At 43.5% G+C, this 24,380-nt stretch overlaps 2 protein-coding genes across 5 annotated transcripts in view; both read right to left on the reverse strand.

The window, feature by feature from the left end:
- The window catches only part of LOC146060320 (uncharacterized), a 267,579-nt gene that overhangs the window by 146,079 nt on the left and 97,120 nt on the right, over window positions 1–24,380 (reverse strand). The gene's annotated exons all lie outside the window — the stretch shown is intronic.
- Window positions 11,362–24,380, reverse strand: part of LOC146060321 (uncharacterized) — a 58,048-nt gene continuing 45,029 nt past the window's right edge. For both annotated transcript variants that reach the window (XM_083173390.1, XM_083173391.1), the window contains exons 4-7: window positions 21,443–22,422; window positions 19,396–19,450; window positions 18,682–18,760; window positions 11,362–11,590 (exon numbers count right to left, since the gene is read on the reverse strand). In XM_083173390.1, the coding sequence (XP_083029516.1) occupies window positions 11,563–11,590; window positions 18,682–18,760; window positions 19,396–19,450; window positions 21,443–22,422 (1,142 nt within the window). In that variant the 3' untranslated portion in view covers window positions 11,362–11,562. The remainder of the gene's footprint in view (window positions 11,591–18,681; window positions 18,761–19,395; window positions 19,451–21,442; window positions 22,423–24,380) is intronic.

Consider the following 24,380-nt stretch of genomic DNA (forward strand, 5'->3'; position numbering starts at 1 on the left):
ATGTCCTACAAATGCTCCCAATTATCCCACCCAAAAAAAGATATTGTCAAATTATTGTCAACAATGTACCAAAAAAAAAGGGAATTGGGGGACTTAATTTACCGTGCCTCAGAACATACGCCATAACTGCCAACTACAGGATAGCTATTGATTGGATGATGGGGACAAACACCTTCACTAACAATTCTAATGAGCAGAACTTTATCCCAAGTATCCATTTGGTGTCTTTATTACATATGACTCCCCGTGCCCTTCCTGAATCAGTGAGAGACAATGCCCGCCTTAACTCCACTTGCATGGCAAGGAGATTGACAAGGTCCACTCTGAAGACCTCTAAACAAATAGCCATTTTCCTCCCTCTATGGGGCAACCCTAGTTTCCCTCAAAATCAGTTTACAAATGTGTTTAAATCATGGTACTCGGGTGGTCTCAAGTATGTGGTTCATCTTTTCGCGGTAGATTCACTGACACCCCTAACTCACACACAACTACGGGACAAGGTTCCACATCTGCAGATACCACAGTTTGCGTATGGTCAGGCTATGCACAATCGATATTGACACAGTCTCGGATTGATAACGCGTTCTGCAACCTGGACAGACTTTTACATGCACGATTAGATGGACCTATCCCGACCTCCCACATTTATGATCTCTGTCGCTCAAACCTGTCCTTAGAACAAGCACCAAGAGGTTTGTTGAAATGGCAATCAGACTTTCCTGACTTGACTATGAAAACCATGTTAAAATCTTACCAGTTTTTAAACAAATGCCTGGCCTCCACATCCTACATGGAGATGCACCAGAAGAATCTACACCGATCTACTGGCAATCCCCCCCCCCCATATATATATGGTACTTGTGTATTATAGCGGCGCCCCCGATGTACATCGCGCAATGTTTTTATCGCATCGCATGCCATGCACCCGATGGCATGCAATGCGACGCGATTTTGGCCCCCTATGCGATGAAACATTGTATAAGCACCCAAACGGTGCTTTTAAGCACCCAAATGGGTGCTTACAATGTTAAATGCACCCCCACGCCACCCCCCCCCACTATAAACCTGAACCCGAAGCGTGGCGAACGCAGCGGTACGCGTCCTCCCACCTTTTCATACCCCCACTATCCACGTCGGCGTGGAGTTGAGAATAGAAAGTGTGGCGGTTGCTCGCTGCGCTCGCCACACTTTCTATTCTCATCTCCACACCGACGTGGATAGTGGGGGTATGAAAAGGTCGGAGGACGTGTACCGCTGCGCTCGCCACGCTTCGGGTTCACGAATATAGTGAGGGGGTGGCGTTTAACATTGTAAGCGCCCATTAGGGTGCTAATACAATTTTTAATCGCATCGCATTGTATGCCATACACAATGTATGACATTGTACAATATAGCGCGATATCGCGTCGCATCGCATCCAATCACATGCCTTATGGTATGCGATGGGCGCCGCTATAATACACAAGTACCATATATACATATACAGGGCTATTTTTGTGCAGTCTCCAGCAGGAACTGAGGCCCTTATTCTAGTTCACTCTTTCAGACAAAATATTTCTTAGATGGACAAAACCATGTGCACTGCAGGTAGGCAGGTGTTACTTGTGCAGAGATAATTAGATTTGGGTGGGGTTTTACACCTGCCTCACCTGCAGTGCACATGGTTTTGTCCATCTAAGAAATATTTTGTCTGAAAGAGTGAACTAGAATAAGGGCCTCAGTTCCTGCTGGAGCCTGCACAAAAATAGCCCTGTATATATATATATATATATAGACATCGCCGGCGCTCTGCACACACTAAATTAACTGATATTAATTAATAGTGGAGATTTAGTTCATGAATTGATCAATGCATTTAGGCCTGCAGCCCCCTTCACGGGACCCCACTTTTCTGCAGGTCCTAACACTATCGCTCAAAATGGCTACAATACACACAGCTATCACATTAACGTTTGATTCCAGGCATGCTATCTGGTCTAAAGCTCACAGCAGACTATGCTTCTCAGGACAGAGGCAGATCACTCTAGCACGTGATCATTCCTAACCTTTCTAATCCCTCCCCCCTGCACTGATAGGCCTTATGCCCACCTCATTTCCATAACACATGACTATCTACTAAAGTGCAGCCTGCAGGAACCCATTAGTGGTTTATGTTCACCTCACTGCTTAATTAGCATTCTGTGTTTATTTCTCTCATTAGTATATTAACCACGATGGGATTGCTGGCACCAGATTTCTTATAAAGTTACTGTCAACAAAGTGACTGTAAATACTGCATCCCAAGAAGAATCACTGAAGTGACATAAACACTTACATTAGAGGCCATGCTTTTATGGATAATCTTCACCTAGGCCTTTATTCAGATCTGATCGCAGTACAAATTTGTTTGGAAAATGGGCAAAACCATGTGCACTGCAGGTGGGGCAGATGTAACATGTGCAGAGAGAGTTAGATTTGTGTGAGTTTTTACACTGCAATTTAGATTTCAGTTTCAACACTAGATTTCTCTAGAGGGGCGGGCGCCAATATAGATGGAAAAATTTAGTAGTCGAAATGTTTTAGTTCAAAAAAGCTTATATATTATAGCTGCAGTATTCAATGATGTGTAAGTGTAAACACATCTAATTGGTTTAGGTCTGATTCACAAACTGTGGATCAGACACATAGACCCAAGTAGAGACAATTTTGAACAATGGGAATTCTGTGCTGATTGCTTCAATTAACCCTAGGTCGAATTCACAATAATGGATTCCAATGCTTGTTTATAAATATATTAATTTTATTTCAATTAGCTATCAATATGAAAAAATAATAAAATGTAGGTGGCCACCTTAATTCAAATATAATACATTCAATAGCGCATTTCTATTTCAAAAAAATTTTTTGTAACCAACAATGAACAATATATGATAATAAAAAGACTATATATGTATTTCAAATATTATACTGCCTTTAGGTAAACCATACAACCTGTACTGGGAATGACCTGTGAATTTTTCAATATATTGTGATCCCAGTAATGGAGAATATAGTAATCTGGATTTGTAATGAATTGCCGGTCCGGGCTCCACTGACCAATGTAATGTGTAATTGATATCCACAGCAGTAGTAATGCCTATGTGGCGTGCTCCCCTTCTCTCAGGCTGCTGTGTGGCAAGTCTATCGGCGACTGTGGATATACTACGGTCTTTGGAGTGGCAGATGGACTCTGCTGCTGTCACCCGCAGGCCGTTCCAGGAGACACAGTGAGCCAGTAGCGCACGCAGGGGGGGGGGGGGGGGGGGGGGTTTCTGAGTACCCAGAACTCCCCCAGGAATCTGAGGGCCCTAGTCTGAAAGCTGAGGGTCCCCTCTTTCCATGGGTACAAGAATTTTAAAAATCGGCCCTGGGGAACCGGAGATATCTGACTTCAAAGCAGTGGTCCCCATCCAAGCCTGTTAATTGCTCTCCCCAGTCAGATATTTCAGTTTCTGTCTGACGTACAGTTTTTCTGAGGGTATATTCCAAAAGCTGGGACTCTCCCCCTTTGAGGGATACTAGAAGCTTGTCTCTACTGTGCCCAGAACCTTCCAGCAGCTGGTTACTGCTCCAGCTTCACACACCTGGGGCGAAATGCAATAGGGTGCGTTTTTTTTCGTAAGAAAAAAATCACACCAAATCGCACATTAAAAAAAAAAAAATCGCAATTTTTGCCGCGATTTCGCATATGTAATGAGATGCGAATTCACGGCAAAAAAGTGTGATATGGTTCGATTTCGGGCGATTTTTACTCATGAAAATGTGCGCATTTTCAGTCATGAAAATGTGCACATTTTAAAACATGCGACTTTGAGTTAAAAAAAAAAATAAAAAACGGGAAAAAACGTGGGGTCCCCCCTCCTGAGCATAACCAGCCCCGGGCTGAAAGAGCCGGTCCTGGTTTCATAAAATCACAGAAACAAGCAAGTCGGGGTTCTGTGTATTTTATAAAACCAGCACCAGGCTCAAGGGCCGGTCCTGGTTCCCAAAATACGGGGGACAAAATGACTAGGGGTCCCCCGTATTTCAAGAACCAGCACCGGGCCCAACCAGCCAGCAGGGTAATGCCACAGCCGAGGGGAGACTTTTTATACAAGTCCCCCCGGCCAAAGCATTCACCCCCTGACCGGTCAGCATGGGCAGGGGTCCTGGGGAAGTGGGGACCCCCCCAAAGAAGGGGTCCCCCCCCTCCAGAACTTACCTGCCCATGCTGAAGCCCAGGGCTGTCTTCGATGCCCCTGGGCGGTGGGCATCGAGCTGATGATTGTGTAGAAAATAGAGAAAAACTATTGTATACTGCTGTGGAACTATGAGTCCCAGCAAGCCTGCACCACATGCAGGGACTTGGAGAACCACAAGTCCCAGCATGTGGGGCAATAAAGGGCCCGCTGGGAATTGTAGTCCCACAGTAGCACAAATAGTTAAATAAATACACAAACACACGTACAGTACAACTTTATTACACACGGAGCCCATTCATCCATACTCACCTACTGTATGTTGCAATGAAGGATAGGTCCCCTTCTCCAGTAGAATCCACTGGGGTACCTGTGGAGAGAAAACATACTCACAGATGTCTTCTCCGGGAGCCCTGCAGCACTGTAATCATGGTCCGGTGTTGTGTTTACATCTGGGGCTCCGACTCCAGACCGGGACTTAGCCCCACCCACCAGCCAATGATGGTCCAGCATGGGGGTTTTCCTGGACCATGATTGGATGGAGGGCACCTGGAGAAGCGCTGAAGACGTCCGGTGAGTATGTTTTCTCTCCACAGGTACCCCAGTGGATTCTACTGGAGAAGGGGTTTGTTTCTGTTTTTATTTAATTTTTCGTTTATCTTTTGTATATTTTCTTTATGTATTTTTTTTACACATGTTCCCTTGATTTTTATTGTATATGCTTATGTAGCCGTATGTTGCGGGTCCAATAGGCTGTGAGCTAAGACGCACACGATGCATGAACCTCGGGAAAGCAGCGTCCTCAGGTTGCTATGCAACCACCTGGTAGGGCCGGCGAGTATCATCATGCTGCGCCGTAGCCAGGTGAGGACTGCGCTCGAGGTGATTGCAAAGTGGGCGGTGGATGCGACGCTGTGGAGACCTACATAAGGTGAGACACTAGCAATGTATGTTTGTATGTCTTCCTCCTGACGACGGGGTAACAGTCCCCGAAACGTTGAGGACAATAAAGCCATTTTTACCAAGTCCCGGTAGTGCCGTGTCTGGATTCCTCTACCGTTGAGGTGTGGATCTGCTATATATATATATATATATAAATTGAACAATGTTTGTGTGTGTATGGATGTTCCAAGATAAATCTCGAACCCATTAACTAATCATCTTCTAACTTTGCACACTGCCGTATCATCTTGAGGGACCATCTAAGTTCGAAGATGGGTTGCCGTTATAAGGGGCCATGTTATTTCTGTTGTTTTCATGCATTGTGATGTGTCGTTGGAATGCTTATGACTTTCGGAATACAACACAATAAACAGACTCCCTTAAGTGGACCCTTAAAGGCCTATAAAAACTACAAAACATTTGACAAACTGAAATAAATAAGTGACAGAGTGGTCTGTAAATCAAACACTGTAGATATCCTGTGAAATTCATGTGAGACTGATCCCCAGTCCGTAATTTTTTTCTCTTGATTGTTTGCTTATTCATTGAGGGTTTTCGGGATCTTCTGTACCTGCTGCAGCAGCTCCTGCCCTGCTGTTTGGCAAGGGTAGGTGGATAGTTGGAGATAGTGGCAAGGGTAGGTGGATAGTGGCAAGGGTAGGTGGATAGTTGGAGATAGTGGCAAGGGTAGGTGGATAGTTGGAGACTTGCTGTGCCTGTTACAGAAGCTTCTGCACTGCTGTGGTTGGGTAGGTGGATGTAGTTGGAGACCTGCTATGGAAGGAGATCCCCCCCCCCCCAAACGGTTCTGGGATATACTGTAGGATTTACTAAGTTTAGGCTGACATTGCCATGATCGACCACTAGTGGTGGTTGAAGGTGTCTAGTTAGATGCCTAAACTTGGTCGAAAGTGTCTAGTTAGTCAATGACAGGAAATTGACACCTGAGAATGGTCGATGGGAACGTATTCGACAGTAGCAAGGTCAACATGAGTTCTTTTTTGGTGCCAAATGTCACAGGGGTCCCTGTGGACACTTGCTGCGCTCACCATGCTTCCCAGATTTAGGGATATATTTACTAATGTGCAAGTATACAGTACAGAAGTGCAGATGTTGCCCCAAAAAAATCAGATTCTACTATTATCTATTACCTTCTACAAGATAACATATAGAACCTGATTGGTTGCTTTTAGCAACATCTCCACTTCTAGAAACCTACACTTTAGTAAATATACCATTAACTGTTAAATCACATTATATATTGGTCGACAAGCATTAGGTCGACACCGTTAGGTTGAGATGGTTCTAGGTCGACAGGTCATTAGGTTGGCGCAAGCATTAGGTCAACAGTCAAAAGGTCGACACTGGGGTTTTCACTGTTTTGTGAGCCGACAGGCAGTATTTCGTGCCCTACCATCCACTAGGGCAGTGGTTCCCAACCTTTTTTCTCTCCCGTACCCCTTGATTAGGCTTTTCATTGATAAGTACCCCCTCCTCTCATTTTGAAATATGGACAGTACTTCACGGTATGCGGATCCTTGTGTATGTCCTTATATTAAGGAGGAGCGGAGGAGTATTATACAGCAAGGAATCATGCCCTTCTGTGTCTAGACACTGGCGTGTATTATCTCCAGGATTCCCGCTAACACCGGTAGGATTAATGCCGCTGCTTCCTCCACCTCTGTTAGTGCTGGGCAGATGACTGCTGATGTCTGAGGGCAGCATGGGAATCTCCCAGTGGATTGCTGGTCAGACATATGACACAACATGGTTTGTCTCCATGGCAATGGGTCTTCTTCAGCCATCAAAAGACCTTTTCATCGCCATTACCAATATTATTTTCAAGTCCCCCAACTGGTCTGCAGAGTACCCCCAGGTTGGGAACCACTGCACTAGGGCATGGTGGGAGAATAAAATAGGGTACTTCTGTACTTTCACGGCGCCAGCATGGCGCCGCGCGTCGAGTCCCCTTGCGGGGCTCGCTTCGCTCGCCCACGCTGCGGGCTCGGTGGCTCGCTACGCTCGCCACGCTAATTAAAATCAACTCCATGCCAACATGGATAGTGGAGGTATGAACTATCCATGTTGGCATGGCGTTAACTTCGTTTATTTTACTTAGTTAGTGGCGAGCGTAACCCGGAAGTACGCCATGCTGGCGCCGTGAAAGTAAAGAAGTACCTAAAATAGTGTGCCTGAAGCATAGCGAGTGCTGCGAGGGGATGCGGTGCATTGGAAACTGTGTCCATGTCGACATTCGTGTAAAAAAAAAATATCCCATGTTGACCTTTTGACTGTCGACATATATACTGTCAACCTAATGCTTGTGTCGACATATTGACCTGTCGACCTAAACCCATTTTGGCCGAGAACCATGCCGACCAACTTGCTGTAGACCAAACGATCCCAACCCGCTGGTGAGAGGTCAATACAACAGAAACCAGCACAGACAAAACTCGTGTAAAATCTGTGTTTCCGTTTAAAAAAAAAAGAAAAAGAAACCAGCAACATGAGCACCATCAAATTATCTGTATTATTCCTGAAGGAAGGTGTCTCTGATCTTCTGGTTGCTGCCTCCGGTGAGCCACACACCTCAGTTATCTCTCCTTCTGGGATATCCTCGGCTCATCCTCATACCCTGGTGGGTATGTCTCCAGTCATCCAATTCTGTTAAACACCCAATCGTCAGCCATTCAATCATCCAACCATCCAATCCTCCAGTAGTCAATCATCCAATCGTCAATCATCCAATCTTCACCTCTTTCAGTGGCCAATAATCCAGGTATTCCTATTCATTTATTCAAGTATTCATATCGTTGTTTATACAAAGGACTGCATCCAAGTTATCATCTTTCGCAAGATTACCATCTTATTTAGTTCTTGAAATACCAAAGACTGTTATTTTGTTTATTACCGTATACCAGAGACTCTTTGCTATTATTATTATTCCATCTATTCCAAGAATTATTGATGTTTGTATGACTTTGTTTATTTAACCTGCTAATTTTAACCATACCTCTGCTGGTCCCGCCTCTGTTCCTGAGAACCACACGACACCATCAGAACCCATAATTGCTACAGTTTGTTCTGACCTGATGGAGTCAAGCAGAGATTGGGGGACACCCATGGATCTCCTACAGAGTGTGGTTAGTCGTTTAGAGCAACTTGAATCCACACAACAGCAGATGGACCAATATCTACAAACTTTGGCATCTTCCATGGCCCTATCTACTACTGCCGCCAGTTCTTCATCTACTACAACAACCATTGAGACTTCTTCAGCTTCCTCCGCTCAAATGGCTACTGGGCATTTATAGTTACCTACGCCCAACAAATACGATGGATCTTCCAAAACTTGCAGAGGTTTTTTAAATCAATATGACGTCCATTTCACGTTGCAATCATCTCTCTTCCCAAATGCCAAGGCCAAGGTGGCTTACGTCGTCTCCCTTCTTACAGGGACAGCTTTGGAATGGGTTTCACCACTGTGGGAGAGATCTGATATATTACTTTCCAACTATTCTGCCTTCATTTCCACCTTTAGAAGAATATTCGACGAGCCGGGCAGAGTATCTTCTGCGGCTACAGAGATTCTATGAATCCGTAAGGGCAGTCGGCCTGTCGGACAATATGTTGTTCAGTTCCAAACCATCGCTTCTGAATTATCATGGAATGAGGAAGCTCTGCCATCTGTGCTCTGGAACAGTTTGTCTGGCCGTTTAAAAGATTAACTTAACATCCGCGACAGACCCGATACTTTGGATGAATTAATTTCACTTTGTACCAAAATAGATCTTAGTCTACAAGAATGACAGTTGGAAAGAAATCATTTTGATCATTCACGTTCTCGGTCCTTTGCTGGCCATACATCTTCTTCTAGACCTACATCTACCGTGTCACCAACTGCTGATGAACCTATGCAAATCAACTGATTTTGTTTATCAGGAGAATAAAAGAGTTGTAGAAAGAAAGAAAATCTATGTATGTACCGTGGTTCAGCTACCCATCTTGTCACTTCCTGCAACCACCGTCTGGGAAATGATCGCTCCTAGTCGCCAAGGAGGAATACCGACTAGGAGTATTATTGCCATCCTCCAATTCAGTTGATTTTACCATCTTTGTCAACCTTATTATGCCACAAAGAACAATCAGAATAAAGGCCCTGCTAGGTTCTGGAGCAGCAGGGTATTTCATCTCTTCCAGACTCACTACTCAATTCTCTATTCCTGTACAGACTTTAGACCAACCAGTCTATCTCCCCCAGTAGACGGCAGTCGAATTCTTCATGGACATATATCTTTTATAACACATCCATTGGAACTCCAGATAGAGCCAGCCCATCGTGAATTCCTAGAACTCCTTGTTATCTCCAAAACTTCCCATGATATTGTTCTAGGAATGCCCTGGCTGTCTAAACATAATCCTCATATCGACTGGTCTACCATGAAAATAAAAGCATGGGGTTCAAGTTGTTCCTCCTGCATTCCTCAAACAATTCCTTGGTAGCAAGTCCTTTCATCAGTGCCTTCGTCATCATCTTCATCCTCATCACCATCTCCTTCTTTGTCATTGTTATCTCCACAATATAAAGCAATTCTCTGATGTCTTCAGCAAAGGTGGAGCTGACACTCTTTCTCCTCACCTACAGTGGGACTGTCCCATCGAGTTAATTCCCGGGAAGACTCCTCCCAGGGGTCGTGTTTACCCTCTGTCACTCCGAGACCAAGGTTATGTCAGACTATATCAAGGATAATCTTGAAAAAGGATTCATTAGACCTTCCACCTCGCCAGCAGGAGTGGGTTTCTTTTTTGTCAAAAAGAAGGATGGTTCATTGAGACCATGCATAGACTACCGTGGCTTAAATGACATTACAATTAAAATCGATACCCGCTTCCACTCATCACAGAGCTGTTTGACAAAGTTAAGGGTGCCACAGTTTTCACCAAATTTGATCTCCAAGGTGCTTATAATTTGATACACATTCGCCAAGGAGACGAGTGGAAAACCGCATTTAACACTCGTGATGGACACTATGCGTACTTGGTAATGCCCTTTGGTCTCTGTAATACCCCTGCCGTATTTCAACAGTTCGTAAATTACATCTTCCGAGACATGCTGTATTCTTCTGTGGTAGTTTATTTGGACGACATCCTCATCTTTTCATCCAATCTACTTCAGCATAGAAGAACGGTGAGAAAGATCTACACGCTCCCAAACTTGTTGCCTCTTTCTTCCAGAGAAATCCTCACAAGACTCATAAGCGACTTGGATCCACTCTGAAAGGAGGGGGTACTGTCAGGCGCCGCGGTGGCTTAGCACGTCCGTGTTCGCCGACGGCTGGCGTGTGTCCACTGGGGTCCTGATCGGATGAGCAGTGATGGTGATGTGCAGCTGTGAGTGGCACGCAGAGATTCAAACAAGAGGCGTGGCAGTCCAGCACCGTTCTTGGTTAAGGGCGTAAGCAGTATTTGCCAGGTCAGGACTTTCCCTCCCATTCTGACCAGTTGTCCTATGGCAGTCCTTCCCTTGGTATAAAGGGGAGCTGCCTAGGTTCATCTGTGTCAGAACATCTTGTTTCATGAGCCTGCAAGCAAGAGGAAGTTCCTGGCCATCCTAGTGCCTATGCACTGTGCTCCAGCTGGTTGTTCCTGCTGGTCTCTGATCTTCTGGTTGCTGCCTCCGGTGAGCCACACACCTCAGTTATCTCTCCTTCTGGGATATCCTCAGCTCATCCTCATACCCTGGTGAGTAATCTGCAACCATCTTGTCTCCAGACATCCAATTCTCAAACACCCAATCGTCAGCCATTCAATCATCCAACCATCCAGTCCTCCAATCATCCAATTGTCAATCATCCAATCTTCACCTTTTTCAGTCGTCAATCATCCAGGTATTCCTATTCATTTATTCAAGTATTCATATTGTTGTTTATACAAAAGGACTGCATCCAAGTTATCATCTTTCGCAAGATTACCATCTTATTTACTTCTTGCAATACCAGACTGTTATTGTGTTTATTACCGTATACCAGAGACGCTTTGTTATTATTATTATTCCATCTATTCCAAGAAGTATTGATGCCAGTTAGATTATACTTTGTATGACTCCTTTTATTAAACCTGCTAGTTTTAACCATACTTCTGCTGGTCCCGCCTCTGTTCCTGAGAACCGCACGACACCATCAGAACCCATAATTGTTACAGAAGGTGATACAATCACAAATAATTAAGTCGTATAGCCGTAGCAGATTTTTATTTTGCGTAAGTTATTAACACCAAACATATAAACATATAAACAATCACAAATCTTATGATATTTGGAAGTAGTAAATTGTCCAACAAGTACAGTATAACAACATATAACATTTTCTTAAAACGTATAAAACAATAAAATGAAACTCCATATCCCGTATTGTTGCCTTGTTTTCTACTCTAAGGAGAGTTTCTTGTAGACTCTAAAATAAAAAACAATTGTAGGTAAAGTTAAAAAAGCAATACAAAAAGCAAAAAAGTACTTACCTAAGCTAAAACAAGGCGATTTAACTCTTTAGAGATCATAGCATTTTATGCCTTAACGAACTTGGATCATGCAAAAAAGTGTGCTTGATAAAACAGATACTGTACATGTATTGTTTTCAATTCTGTGTAGGACACAAGTGAAATAAAGGTGGACTGTCAGCCAAGGGTCCACTGCTGGTACACATCTAAAATATTATTTGAAGCCAACACAAGACAGTTCCCTCAGGACGATCCAACTGCTGTGCACATCTCTTCAGGTTATTTCTACTAAAATATCAAATACATCTGTGCACACTTCTTACTTGTAAACCGCAGAGCAGGGGTGGCCAAACCTGTCCTCAAGATCTACCAACGGTGCATGTTTTCCAGGCAACCTGTGGATCTATAGTAGGAATGAATGCAGCATGTTTTACAATGTGACAGTTAGTAATGACTACAGCTGTGCACCAGCTAGGTAACCTGGAAAACGTGGACCATTGGTAGATCTCGAGGACCGGTTTGGCCGTAGAGGAATCTATCTGGTGAATCTTCCAGCAAATGAATGGTTAAAGGACTGTATTACAAAAACAAAAATAATTGTGACAACATTACTATCTATATCTACTTCCAAAAAAGAATGTTGGGTTAAAAGACTCAAATCGATATAACTTTAACCCCCCCCCCCCCCCACCAATTTTTTTTATTATATATATATATATATAAAAAAAAAAGACGAGAAATCACCAGTGAGTGAAAACACAAAGCCAGCAAATGGAAATAAGTCCGGTGAATGAACAAAGGCCCTTATTCAGATCTGATCGCAGTACAAATTTGTTCTCAAAATGGGCAAAACCATGTGCACTGCAGGTGGGGCAGATGTAACATGTGCATAGAGAGTTAGATTTGTGTGAGTTATTTTGTTTCTGTGCAGGGTAAATACTGGCTGCATTATTTTTACACTGCAAGTTACATTTCAGTTTCAACACATCTCACCCAAATGTAACTCTATCTGCACATGTTACATGAGCCCCACCTGCAGTGCACATGGTTTTTGCCCATTTTGAGAACAAATTTGTTCTGCGATCAGATCTGAATAAGTTCCAAAGTCCATTATTTTAAGTAATCAAAGTGAGTCCATTGTTATGATGTCAAATTAATAATTCACACACACTATATATTTTCCATAGACAACTAAAATATTGCAATTTCACATTTTTCCGGTGAGCACACAAATCTGTGAATTCACAGCTCCACCATTTTGTGAGTGACAGTAATCTTACCCAGAAAGTGCTGAATCTGCAGTTACCCCCGAACGGGGCAATGGAAGTTGGGTTCTTTGATAAGATAAGACTGCATATGGGATAACTAGGAACAGTATAGGAACTCCATATAGGCATAATGATGAAGTCACTGAAGAGGATAACAGGTAAGTATGGACTGGCTCTGATTGATGCTGACCCAACAATGGAGACTGCTGGAAGAAGTCACTGCAGGTAAGTATGCTCTGGTAATTATCACTAGTGTAGTCACTGGAGAGGTTCAGCAATGATGATAATGGCAACAGCAGATATCTGCCTATGGTGGAAGTATTGATGTTGTCTCTCTGAATGGTGACTGGTAACTATAGTGAGAATTAGGAGCAGACAGGATCCGATTGCAGGTAGACTGAATAGCAGGTATTGTAGATGATCAGGTAGAAACAGGTACACTGTAATGGAGGATGCAATATCCTATACTGGATTCAGGTTGCAGCAGAGTGAGTGGAAAGCCGCAGGTGCTTGAGAATAGCAGAAGTACTCAGAGAGTTAAGAATGCTGCCTCTCTAAGGACAACATTGCACTGACTGACTTCTGGGTTCAGCCTCTGCCTTTTTATCAGCAGAACATGCAGATGATTGGCTGCAGAGGGATGATGTCAGAGATGGCTGACTGAGGATTGGCTTGAGAGCATGTCAGCGGATCCAAGATGCCCGCGACTGGCTTCCACGTGGAGAGGCCGGGGACCCAGCATCAGATGCCGCACTGACCAGGACGCACCCGCTGAGATGACATCGTGGGGATCACTGGTCGCGCACACCCACCGCTGGACAGGCACTGGAGTGCTGCAGGAAGATGGAAGATGACCTCGAGCCATGACACCCACAGGGCGTGATGGCATACCATATTTGTAATGACTTCCTCTTTCATTATTATTATTTTTATAGCGTCACAAGGGATCTATAGCGCCCAATTACAGAATACATAAATAAATAAGCAAAATAGTAGATTACAGAAGAGGACAACTACAGGGTAAATAAATATAGCTGCATCAGCAGAGGACACTGGAATAACTATAGGATTGGTGCCATCAAAGAAGGTGGAGAAGCAGAGAGGGATAAGTTAAAAGAGAACATGCCTTCTCCTCCTTAAACCCCATTTCTTATACATCCCTTATCCTTCTAACCCCCTCTCACATACATTACTACCTCGGGACCTGATGGACATAATCTTTGTGTGTAAATATGACAACTGTGCTATAGAGGTTAAAGCAATTATTTCTCAGAATTTATGGTCCATATATTATGTGAGTTTTTAACTCCAAGACCAGAGCTTTTACCTTTGAGAACAGATATAGGAAGAATAGAACTTTAAAGAATATATTAGCAGACAGTCATTTTAAAGCTATAAAAGATAATGGGACTCTAAATAAGTATGAATGGTTACCAAAGAAATCATCTGGATTTTTAGATGCGATGAGTCAAGATGCACAATGTGATCATAAAGTGCACTTGGAAAGTATTCACAGCGCTTCACTTTCCCAACATTTTTTTATGTTACAGCCTTATTCCAAAATGGAATAAATTTATTTTTTTCCCAAAAAAATTCTAAACAAATTCCCAGAAAAATGTATAAAAAAATATAAGAATGTATAATAATTCACAGATTTTGCTCAATACTTTGTTGATGCACCTTTGGCAGCAATTACAGCCTCCTGTCTTTTTGAATATAATGCCACAAGCTTGACACACCTACTGTATCTTTGGGCAGGTTCACCCATTTCACTTTGCAGCACCTCTCAAGCTCTATCAGGTTGGATGGGAAGAATCGGTGCACAGCCATTTTCAGATCGTTCAGGAAATGTTCAATCGGATTCAAGTCTGGGCCACTCAAGGACATTCACATAGTTGTCCTGAAGCCATTCCTTTGATATCTTGGGTGGGTGCTTTCGGTCATTTTCCTGCTGAAATATGAACTGTCACCCCAGTCCTGAGGTCAAGAGAGCTGCATTCATCTTTTCCTCTATCCCAACTTGTCTCCCAGGTCCTGCCGCTAAAATAACATACCCACGGCATGATGCTGCCACCACCATGCTTCACTGTATGGATGGTAATGGCCTGGTGATGAGCAGGACCTGGTTTTATCCAAACATGACACCTGGCATTCACACTGAAAAGTCAATCTTTGTCTCATCAGACCAGAGAATTTTGTTTCTCGTGGTCTGAGAATCCTTCAGAAGCATTTTGGCAAACTCCAGGCAGGCTGCCATGTGCTTTTTACTAAGGAGTGGCTTCCGTCTGGCCACTCTGCCATACAGGCCTGATTGGTGGATTGCTGCAGAGATGGTTGTCCTTTTGGAAAGGTCTCCTCTCTTGACAGAGGGGGATTCTGTAGCTCTGACATAGGGCCTTATTCTAGTTCACTCTTTCTGACAAAATCCTTCTTAGAAGGACAAAACCATGTGCACTGCATGGGGGCAGACGTAAAATGTGCAGAGAGAATTAGATTTTGGTGAGTTATTTTGTTTCTGTGCAAGGTAAATACTGGCTGCTTTTTTTTTACACTGCAATTTAGATCTCACTTTGAAGTAAAACCCCACCCAAATCTAACTCTCTCTGCACAAGTATCATCTTCCCTACCTGCAGTGCACATGGGCCCTTATTCTGGTTGGTGCGGTAATATCCGCGTGCGTTCGTGCCGCCGATGTTTTGTGTCTGCGCATGTGCCGAGGCGTCTCTGCGCATGTGCGAGCGGGGCGTACGGGCAAATTCCGCAAGAAATGTGTACACTACGAACAGGGGGGGGAGAGGGGCGTGAAGGGCTATTTGGGCTCATTACCATATGCATACGCCCCGCGTTTCATGGGCGTTCCCATGAAAACGCTGGGCGCCCGTATGGTAATGCGGCCGTGACGCCCGTGTAGGGGGCGGACATATGACATTGCCGGATGTCAGCTGCCCGCCCAGATCCCTGCTTTTGCACGGAGAAATGCCCGTGTGGTCTGAGGTTGCGGGAGCTGGTGGATCACTCGGTCCTGCATTCGATGGTCTGCGACCATCGAATGATGGGGGAGGTTACCTGAGATGGAGGAGGTGTATTCCATGAAAAATACACTTGCGGTCCGTGCGGACAGCTTCTTACCGCGTTCGGACGGAGTTGGCGATCCGTATGGAAGGCGGGGTTTCGGACGCACGGTCCTGGCCGCATATTCGGATCCGGCCGCACCGATCAGAATACGGGCCATGGTTTTGTCCATCTAAGAAGGATTTTGTCAGAAAGAGTGAACAAGAATAAGGCCCATAGTGACCATAGAATTCTTGGTCACCTCCTTGACTAGGGCCCTTCTCTCCTGATCACTCAGATTAGACGGCTTACCAGCTCGAGGAAAAGTCCTCTAAGTTCCGAACTTTTTTATATTACGGATCATGGAGGCCACTGTGCTCACTGGGACCTTCAAAGTAGCAGATATTTTTCTGTACCCTCAGATTTGTGCCTCAAGACAATCCTGTCTCAAAGGTCTACAGACAATTCCTTTGACTCCATGCTTGGTTTGTGCTCTGACATGCACTGTCAGGTGTGGGACCTTATATAAACAGGTGTGTGCCTCTCTAAATCATGTCCAATAAAACTGAATCTAGCCAAAAAAAGTCAAAAGAATTTGCATGTTTTGTGTAATTCGCACGTGTGAATTGCTGTACAGATTGCACTTTTTGCTGTGGAATTCGCACATTTTGACCTGTCGGTTTTTATTCACACTTCGTCTCATCCAGATGTTTTCCTATGATAAAGTATATAACTCGCAAATGTAATAGGGTGCAATTTTTGGTAAACGGTTCAGGGGAGGAGCCAAGAAGGTCAACAAACATCTCAGCTCCTGTCCCGATGATGTCTGCAGCCTAAGAAGTGGATGATCTTTGCCGGAGGCCTCGGGTGAGTATAATTTCCTTCAACAGTGACACCCAATTGGATTCTACATGGACAAGAGGACTGGCCCCCGGTGGAATCCATAGGTGAGTATGAGTGATTGAATGCAGAAGGAAATAAAGTTTTATTTTCCTGGTGTGTCAGTGTGTTTTTTTTATGTTTAGATGTTGGTCCCAGTCCCAGTCCTAAAAGATCTCATTATAGTATGAAAAATCATATATACAAAATGTCAAGCATTCTGGTTATGGGAGACTCAATTTTATGGTTATATTTGTTGCATTATATATTATTGAGGCCCCAATCAGTTCATCTGTTTTTTTTTTTTCTATAAATTGTGAAGATGAATAGACCTCATATCAGTTACATACACCACATTGTGGAGGACAGGAGTAATTTCTCATGAACAGCTGCTAAATCTGATTCCACTCTGTAATGTCTGTGAATGCGGCATACTTTACAGGACATTAATGTACGGCTATGGCTTAATTAATATGGCTACCCATGGGTTCCAAGTGAAGGTAAAACAGATACCTACAAGTTAAAGTTATGTGGTAAAACTGAATTTCCAATACTCGACCAACTTCTCCAAGTTTTATTCTATATAACCTCCGGGCCAACCAGTTAGTCAGACTTTGTCAGAGTGTGTACGCTTACAAAACCCCTAGTTTCATATAAATCTAGTAGTCTGGTCTTGTCAAAGATTTTTAAACCTTCTGAAAACTCAGGAGACCCAATCGCTAGACCAATATAGATGAGTGTATGCTACTGCGACTGGTTTGTCCAATTATAGTGCATCAGCAGCAAGCGGTGTGGCAAAAACTGAAAGTTTATAAAGTGGCACAATCCTTTCAGCATGTGAAGATTGGAGATGTGTAGTAAAACTGAAAAGATGTGTACACATAGACTGGGTGTTGTATTTGCAGCCTAGGTCTCCAGTACGAATGTGTCCTTCATTCTGGTCTGTGGTTAGATACCCACAGGACAAAGACTTAAGATAAGGTTAAGAACAGGGCATGGCATTGCCAAGCGGCAGACTTGCCTTTTTCAGACCGCTCAACTCACCAGTGCAAGCAATGAAAATATTACTCATTCACAACCACTACTAGTATGTAGTCAACACTTTGGTCAAATGTAATAGGGTTCAAATTGCGGTAAAATGTTTGACCTGTTTGAGAAAACATTTGGATGCGATTTTGAATGTGTGATTTTTTTAAAAGAAAACATCAAAATTGCAAATATAATTAAAACGACCAAAAATAGCAAAACAAATAGACAGAGTTTGACAGAACCATGCACAGATCAGTGAGATCTGTGCATGCTTCCGTCCAAAAAAGTGTGTTAAAGTAAAAAAAGAAAAAAAACGAAAAAAAAAAACAGCGTGGGGTCCCCCTCCCTCCAAGCATAACCAGCCCCAGGGTCATTGAGCTAGTACAGGTTCCCCAAATACGGGGGAAAATCATGGGGATCCCCTGTATTTAAGAAACCAGCACTAGGCTCTTGGACTGGTCTTGGTTACAAAAATACGGGGGGAAAAAAGACTGGGGGTCCCCTCTATTTTGGAATCAGCACCAGGCTTTAACATGCCACAGCTGGGGGGACAATTTTTTACACAAATCCGCACACTCCCATTAAAAAAAAAAAAAAATCGCACATTCATGTTACTAAATACCCGTACATTTCCGATTCTAAAAACACCAGAAATCGCAAGCGAATTCTGACTTTGTCTAAAAAAGTCGCACCCTATTTTGGGGCAAAAATTGCTGTGACTTTTGCGATTTTTTAGCGGTCTAAAAAAATAAATAAATCACACCCTATTACATTTTGTCCTTTGTGGTCTCTTATACAGAACCTGTGATTATTCACTGTACCTTGAGTTGGATCTTTGGCCCATTTGCGGAGAGTTGCACACTTCTGTACTTTCACAGTTAAAACTTTGAGGCGGCAACTCTAAGATATAGAAAACAGTTGCAAAGTTGAAATTTTTTTTTCTGTTAGGCAAACATATAAAATGCACAAAGGCGCAACAGACCACCAGATGTACTATAACATCACTAGCGCTAAGATGAAAGAACATCTCAAATACCGGAGAGGAAAAGTGAACCCCCATCCACCCCGGCGATTCCTCTCAGACCCCCCCAAATTGCATCAGCCTAGGGCTGATGCGCTTGTGTCTCAGCCCTGGCTTGCTCACTGGTCATGTGCCAGATCTCAAATGCAGCCCAAAGCCAGCAGCAGCCGCAACCCTGAACAGAGCTGCCCCTGCGGTGATGTATTGGCAATGATACAGGAAGCTGTCAATATCGATAGCTGCAGGAGTCAGAATGCTCAGTGCTACTGACAGATCACACATTGCCCGGCATATCTACGCAATATTTTAGATAGCAGCACCAATAATGACAGGGACGCATGCGGTCATACATGGGGAAGTAGTATCAGTACACATAACGTGCAATGAAACCTATCTTCCCCATAACAAGTGTTCTTACATCTACCCCCTTGACCTTATTTCCAATAAAGATCATACAATGACAAAGCTTTAAAAAAAAAAAAAAAATAATAATAATAATAATAATTTTACTTACTGGGTGAAATAGGGCAGGTGAACGACATATCAATTGGTAGAACGGAGTTACCAGCCTAAAAATTTAAAGTATTAAAAACATATTGAAAAAGTCATAAAATAAGTAAATATTATTTCACATGGCACCATAAGTATTACAATATAAATGTACTGTATATGTACTCATCGTGACATCTATCATGTCTCCACAGTAGCTGAGCTAGCCCTAATCTGCTCTGGGCAAAACACACTAGGCAATACCTACTTCTCTTCAGTAGGACAGAAACTTCTAGAACACACTGCAAAACAAGTGCTGCAACTCCTCTAAATTTTATCTCTAGGTCGCTCTTCACAAAATGACCTTATTCTGATAGAATGTGATATACAGAGGCTGAGAGTATAACGCTACCATTAAAGGGACCCCCCTCAGTTAAAAACAGAATGGTAAACTTTCCAAATCAATAGTACCACACAAGTTTAACGGTCCAGCAGGATACTGTACATCAGTAAGCCAAATTTTATTACCAAGCTGGGATAGGCGTCCAAGGACAGAGACATATATCGTACCCCACAGGACAGTTTTGATGATGGCTTATTCATTTGACACTGGAAATAAATTGAAAAATGCACAACTAAAGCTATCTGATGAGGATTACTATAATTTGTCAGTACTTTTTCTGATTCATATTAAAGATTCTGAAATAATAAGAATATCAAGACAAATCCCATACCCAAGAACAAGGAACAGTATTTTGACTAGATCAGTTAGATACAATTGCTCAGTGAAAATCTCTTGTGCATCTAGTCAAAATGGCAAAGTAAAAAATTGTCTGTGTGTGCACTAATAGGAGAAACACCGGGAGATTTTGGCTAACTTTCTTTTTGACTATCTAGACAAATCTCCTGCCAAAATCTCTGTGTGTAGTCCCCTTAAGTGTTCTGTATCTATATCTATGCTAAACACAAGATGTTCCCTAGCTGTATGCATGGCTTAATCAAAGTCATTAAGGCCTCTCTCCTGCAGCTATAAGACAGATAAAACAGTTAAGGCCCCCATACACTAGGGCGTCTTGTCCTTAGGACAAGTCGCCCCCGACTTCCCCCTGAGCTTCCCCGGCTGCTCCCCGGGGGAGCTTGATTAGATTGGCACTTGATGTGCCATTTTTTACATGTGATAAATCGTCTCGATTCATCATATGTAAAAAAAAAACAGGGAGCGGGGGGGCTACAGAGCAGGGCTGCTGGTGGGAGCAGGGGGGGCTGGGGACGCTGCGGGGGACGCTGCGGGGGACACAGGCGGCATAGAGCCGGGCAGAGGGAGCCGGGAGTTGTCAGTGCTAGAAAAAAAGCCTATACAATGAATGGGCAGCCTGTGATTGGCTGAGCGCTCTCTCAGCCAATTGCTGACTGGCTGAGAAAGCACTCAGCCAATCACAGGCCGCCCATTCATTGTATGGGCTTTTTTTTTTTATTCAGTGCTGACAGCTCCCGGCTCCCCTTGCCCAGCTCTATGCCGCCTGTGTCCCCCGCAGCATCCCCAGCCCCCCCTGCTCCCTTCACCGCCGCCCCAATAGATCCCAAGTCGGGTGGTCGGACGTGCAGCAGGTCCGACCACCCGACGCAGATCCGATGCGCATGGGACCGCGCATCGGATCTGAGGGGACATCAAAACTAGCCGATTTTGGTCCGATTTCGGCCAGATCCGACTGATCTGGCCGAAATCTGACCAAAATCAGTTAGTGTATGGGGGCTTTTACATTTGTTTGAAAGAGAAGGTTGTACTAGATGACCTAGAGTTGCCTCATAAAAAACAGTGCAATATTAGGCATACACACACACACACACACACACACACACACACACACACACACAGAGGTGTCCTCTTGTGTTGCTGTAGCATTGCTTGCTGCAATGTAATGTTATGTCACTGAATGCATTTTCTAAGTCACACCCACAGGTAGTCATGTCTCTGCGTGCTCCCACTATCCTTTGCGATGCATGCCGACAGCATAACAAAAACAGACACAGCTGAGAAAACACTTATTAAAAACAACAAGGAATTCACTTACTGCATGCGGCACTGGGGAACCAAAACCGATTTCCGTGGAAAACAGGGTACTTTTTGCTCCTAAGTTAACTTTTTGATTTGAGGGGCTTATTATAAAAGTTTCATCTATGTTCTTCTTCCTCTTTAATAATGAGAATGACAGATCCTCGCATGCTGCTCTTTTGACTCCTGGAGACTCTGGCGAATTAACCAGAGAAGATACTGTTTCTGATATAGGAGTTTTAGGTTTACTGGGAGTATCCAGGACTAACTTTCGATACAAACTTTCAAAATGCTCATTTGGTTTAAAATGCCCCACTCCAGGGCTGTGCACTACAGGCGCTGCAGAAAAGGAGGGTTTTCTATTTTCAGTGCAAGTCATGATATCTTCACTAGGGGTCTTCATTATGCTCACAGATCGATTATTCATGTTGTCATTTGCTTTGGAGATATTTTTTCCAGAGCTGGAAATGTCAGAAAAAGAGTTTTTTCTTGTGAGAAAGAAATTCAACCTAGGAGACTGTATCATGTGTTCTTTGCAGACAGAAGAGTACACCTCCTCCTCCTCATCATCCTCCTCCTCCTCATCATCCTCCTCCTCCTCATCCTCCTCCTCCTCATCATCCTCCTCCTCCTCCTCATCATAATCATCATCCTCCTCCTCCTCATCATCCACCTCCTCCTCATCCTCATCATCATCAGGACTTGGTATCATATTACTGTTGTTATTCCATGTGAATATTCCATCCAAAGTAGGAGCAGCTGTATGTAATGGGATACTGCCGGGTAACGAACCAATTTCTTTGTGGTCTACAAGATGGGTTTCGTTCAAGTGCCTTTTCTGCCAAAAGGAGTCATCAGAGGCCTGAGGCATGGTTTTGGCTTCTGTTTCTTCATCACTAGGTCCAGAGTATGGAATAGACTTGGAATATGTTCTGCCCCCAGTTTTCACGCCTGACATTTGTTTCTTTTTAGACTCTGGGTATTTCTGTGAGAGAAGTCCTTTTAGTAGGGAAAAAAAAATATGTCACTGAAGTGTCATTCATATACATATCTTACTGAAATCTTCAAATAAAATAACAAAAAAGCAGCTGCATTAGGAAAATACTGCACACTATACATGAATGTATTTATAATGTTACCATTGTCCATGATATTGAGGAGCAGAAGATGGAGTTATTGGCAGCTAACCAGTGCAGAGTCTCAGCAGGATGACCAGAGCAAAATGGAGTGTTCCGGATTGTGACAATTAGTACTTTTCTTATTGTAGGACAGAAATAGCAACAGGTTCTTTGCTCTTGAGCAGTGTTGGAAACTAACTTATCTGATAGCTTTTTATTTTAAAATGACGGATCTGATATCCAGGTTAGCAGATGGAGGGCTCATTACTTCTGGATGCAGCACCGGTTACCATTTGTTGGGAGTAGGGTTGGGGGGAGAAAAAATGCTCTTATTGATTTACTTTATTTTTGTTTAAACCAGTTAATGCCCCTTTCCCACTGGAGCTAAAAAACGGTAAATTGCAGATTTTCAGCGCAATTTACCGTTTTAAAGCTGGGTACACATATGTACAATTTAATTTTTCTTGCGACCGTTCGATCGACCGAATACACGTTCGGCAGTCCGAAACATACGACCGATCTGCGCGTACACATATGTACAATTTTACTTGCGACGTCCGATGTACTCCCGTCCAAACAATCGCAAGAAAAAGATTGTACCACCGTACACACTCTCCCGTTCTGGCTATTCGCACGATAAAAATGTACACAACATTATCATAATGGGCTGGATTTAAAAGAGCATACCAAAACAAGGCGTGATCACGGAACAAAGAATCGTTCGTGTAGTACAGTGAATAGAGCCGTGACTATTCAGATCATTGCTAGCTGTACTGGATATACGTACGTACGTTCGTTCGTCTATCGGTGCATTTGGGCCTTTTTAATCATGAGCTTGAGGAGAAGGAAGGCTCGTGCGTGCATTTTGGCTGCTATGGCCATTAGATTGCGGGCTATTAAAAAAAGAAAAAGGACCAAGAATCGGAGCTGCTGGACCAGAGACTGGCTTCTGAGGAGAGACACCTTCTCCCACATGCCATTGCTACAGGAGATACGGGAGAACAATCCTGATGATTTCAGGAATTATCTCCGTATGGATGACGCTACCTTTATGGAGCTGCTGACACTGGTTACCCCTTTAATAGAGAGAGAGGACACCTATTTCAGGAGGCCCATTTCTGCAGAGCAGAGACTGGTGGCAACGCTGCGTTACCTGGCAACAGGCAGGACCCTTGCCGACCTGAGATTCACCACCGCAATATCATCTCAAGCGCTGGGGTTGATAATACCAGACACCTGTGATGCCATCGTCCAAGTTCTTCAGGACAAATACATGAAGGTAAATATGGAAATTACATACATGTCCCCCATATGTATAGCTGTGCACATACCTGTACCCTATATGTATATCTTTACAATGCCTGTTGATTTAATCTTTTACACCAGTGGGTGGGGGGTCATTTTGATAAGGCGGGTAATAGCTTTGAGGCTGCAATGGGGGAGGGCTGATGGGTCTAAAATCAACCAAACAGATTATTAATACGCATATACTTTTATATTGCAGTTTCCATCGACCAAGGAGGAGTGGCAAAATATTGCACGTGATTTCCGTGATCTATGGAATTTCCCTAATTGTGGTGGAGCTATCGATGGCAAACACGTCAGGATCATGCCCCCTGCAAAGAGTGGATCTTTTTATTATAATTATAAGGGGTTCTTCAGCATTGTTCTAATGGCCATCGCTAATGCCCGATACGAGTTTGTATTTGTGGACATTGGGAAAAATGGTAGAGTTTCAGATGGAGGAGCCCTGGAGAATACCTTTTTCCACGACCAACTGAAAAAAAATGAACTGAATCTGCCAGAGCGGACTGAAAATGAGCACGGTTTGAACTTTGT

Source organism: Crinia signifera, chromosome 2 (assembly GCF_055691185.1).
Source record: "Crinia signifera chromosome 2, ASM5569118v1, whole genome shotgun sequence".
Lineage (NCBI taxonomy): Eukaryota > Metazoa > Chordata > Amphibia > Anura > Myobatrachidae > Crinia > Crinia signifera.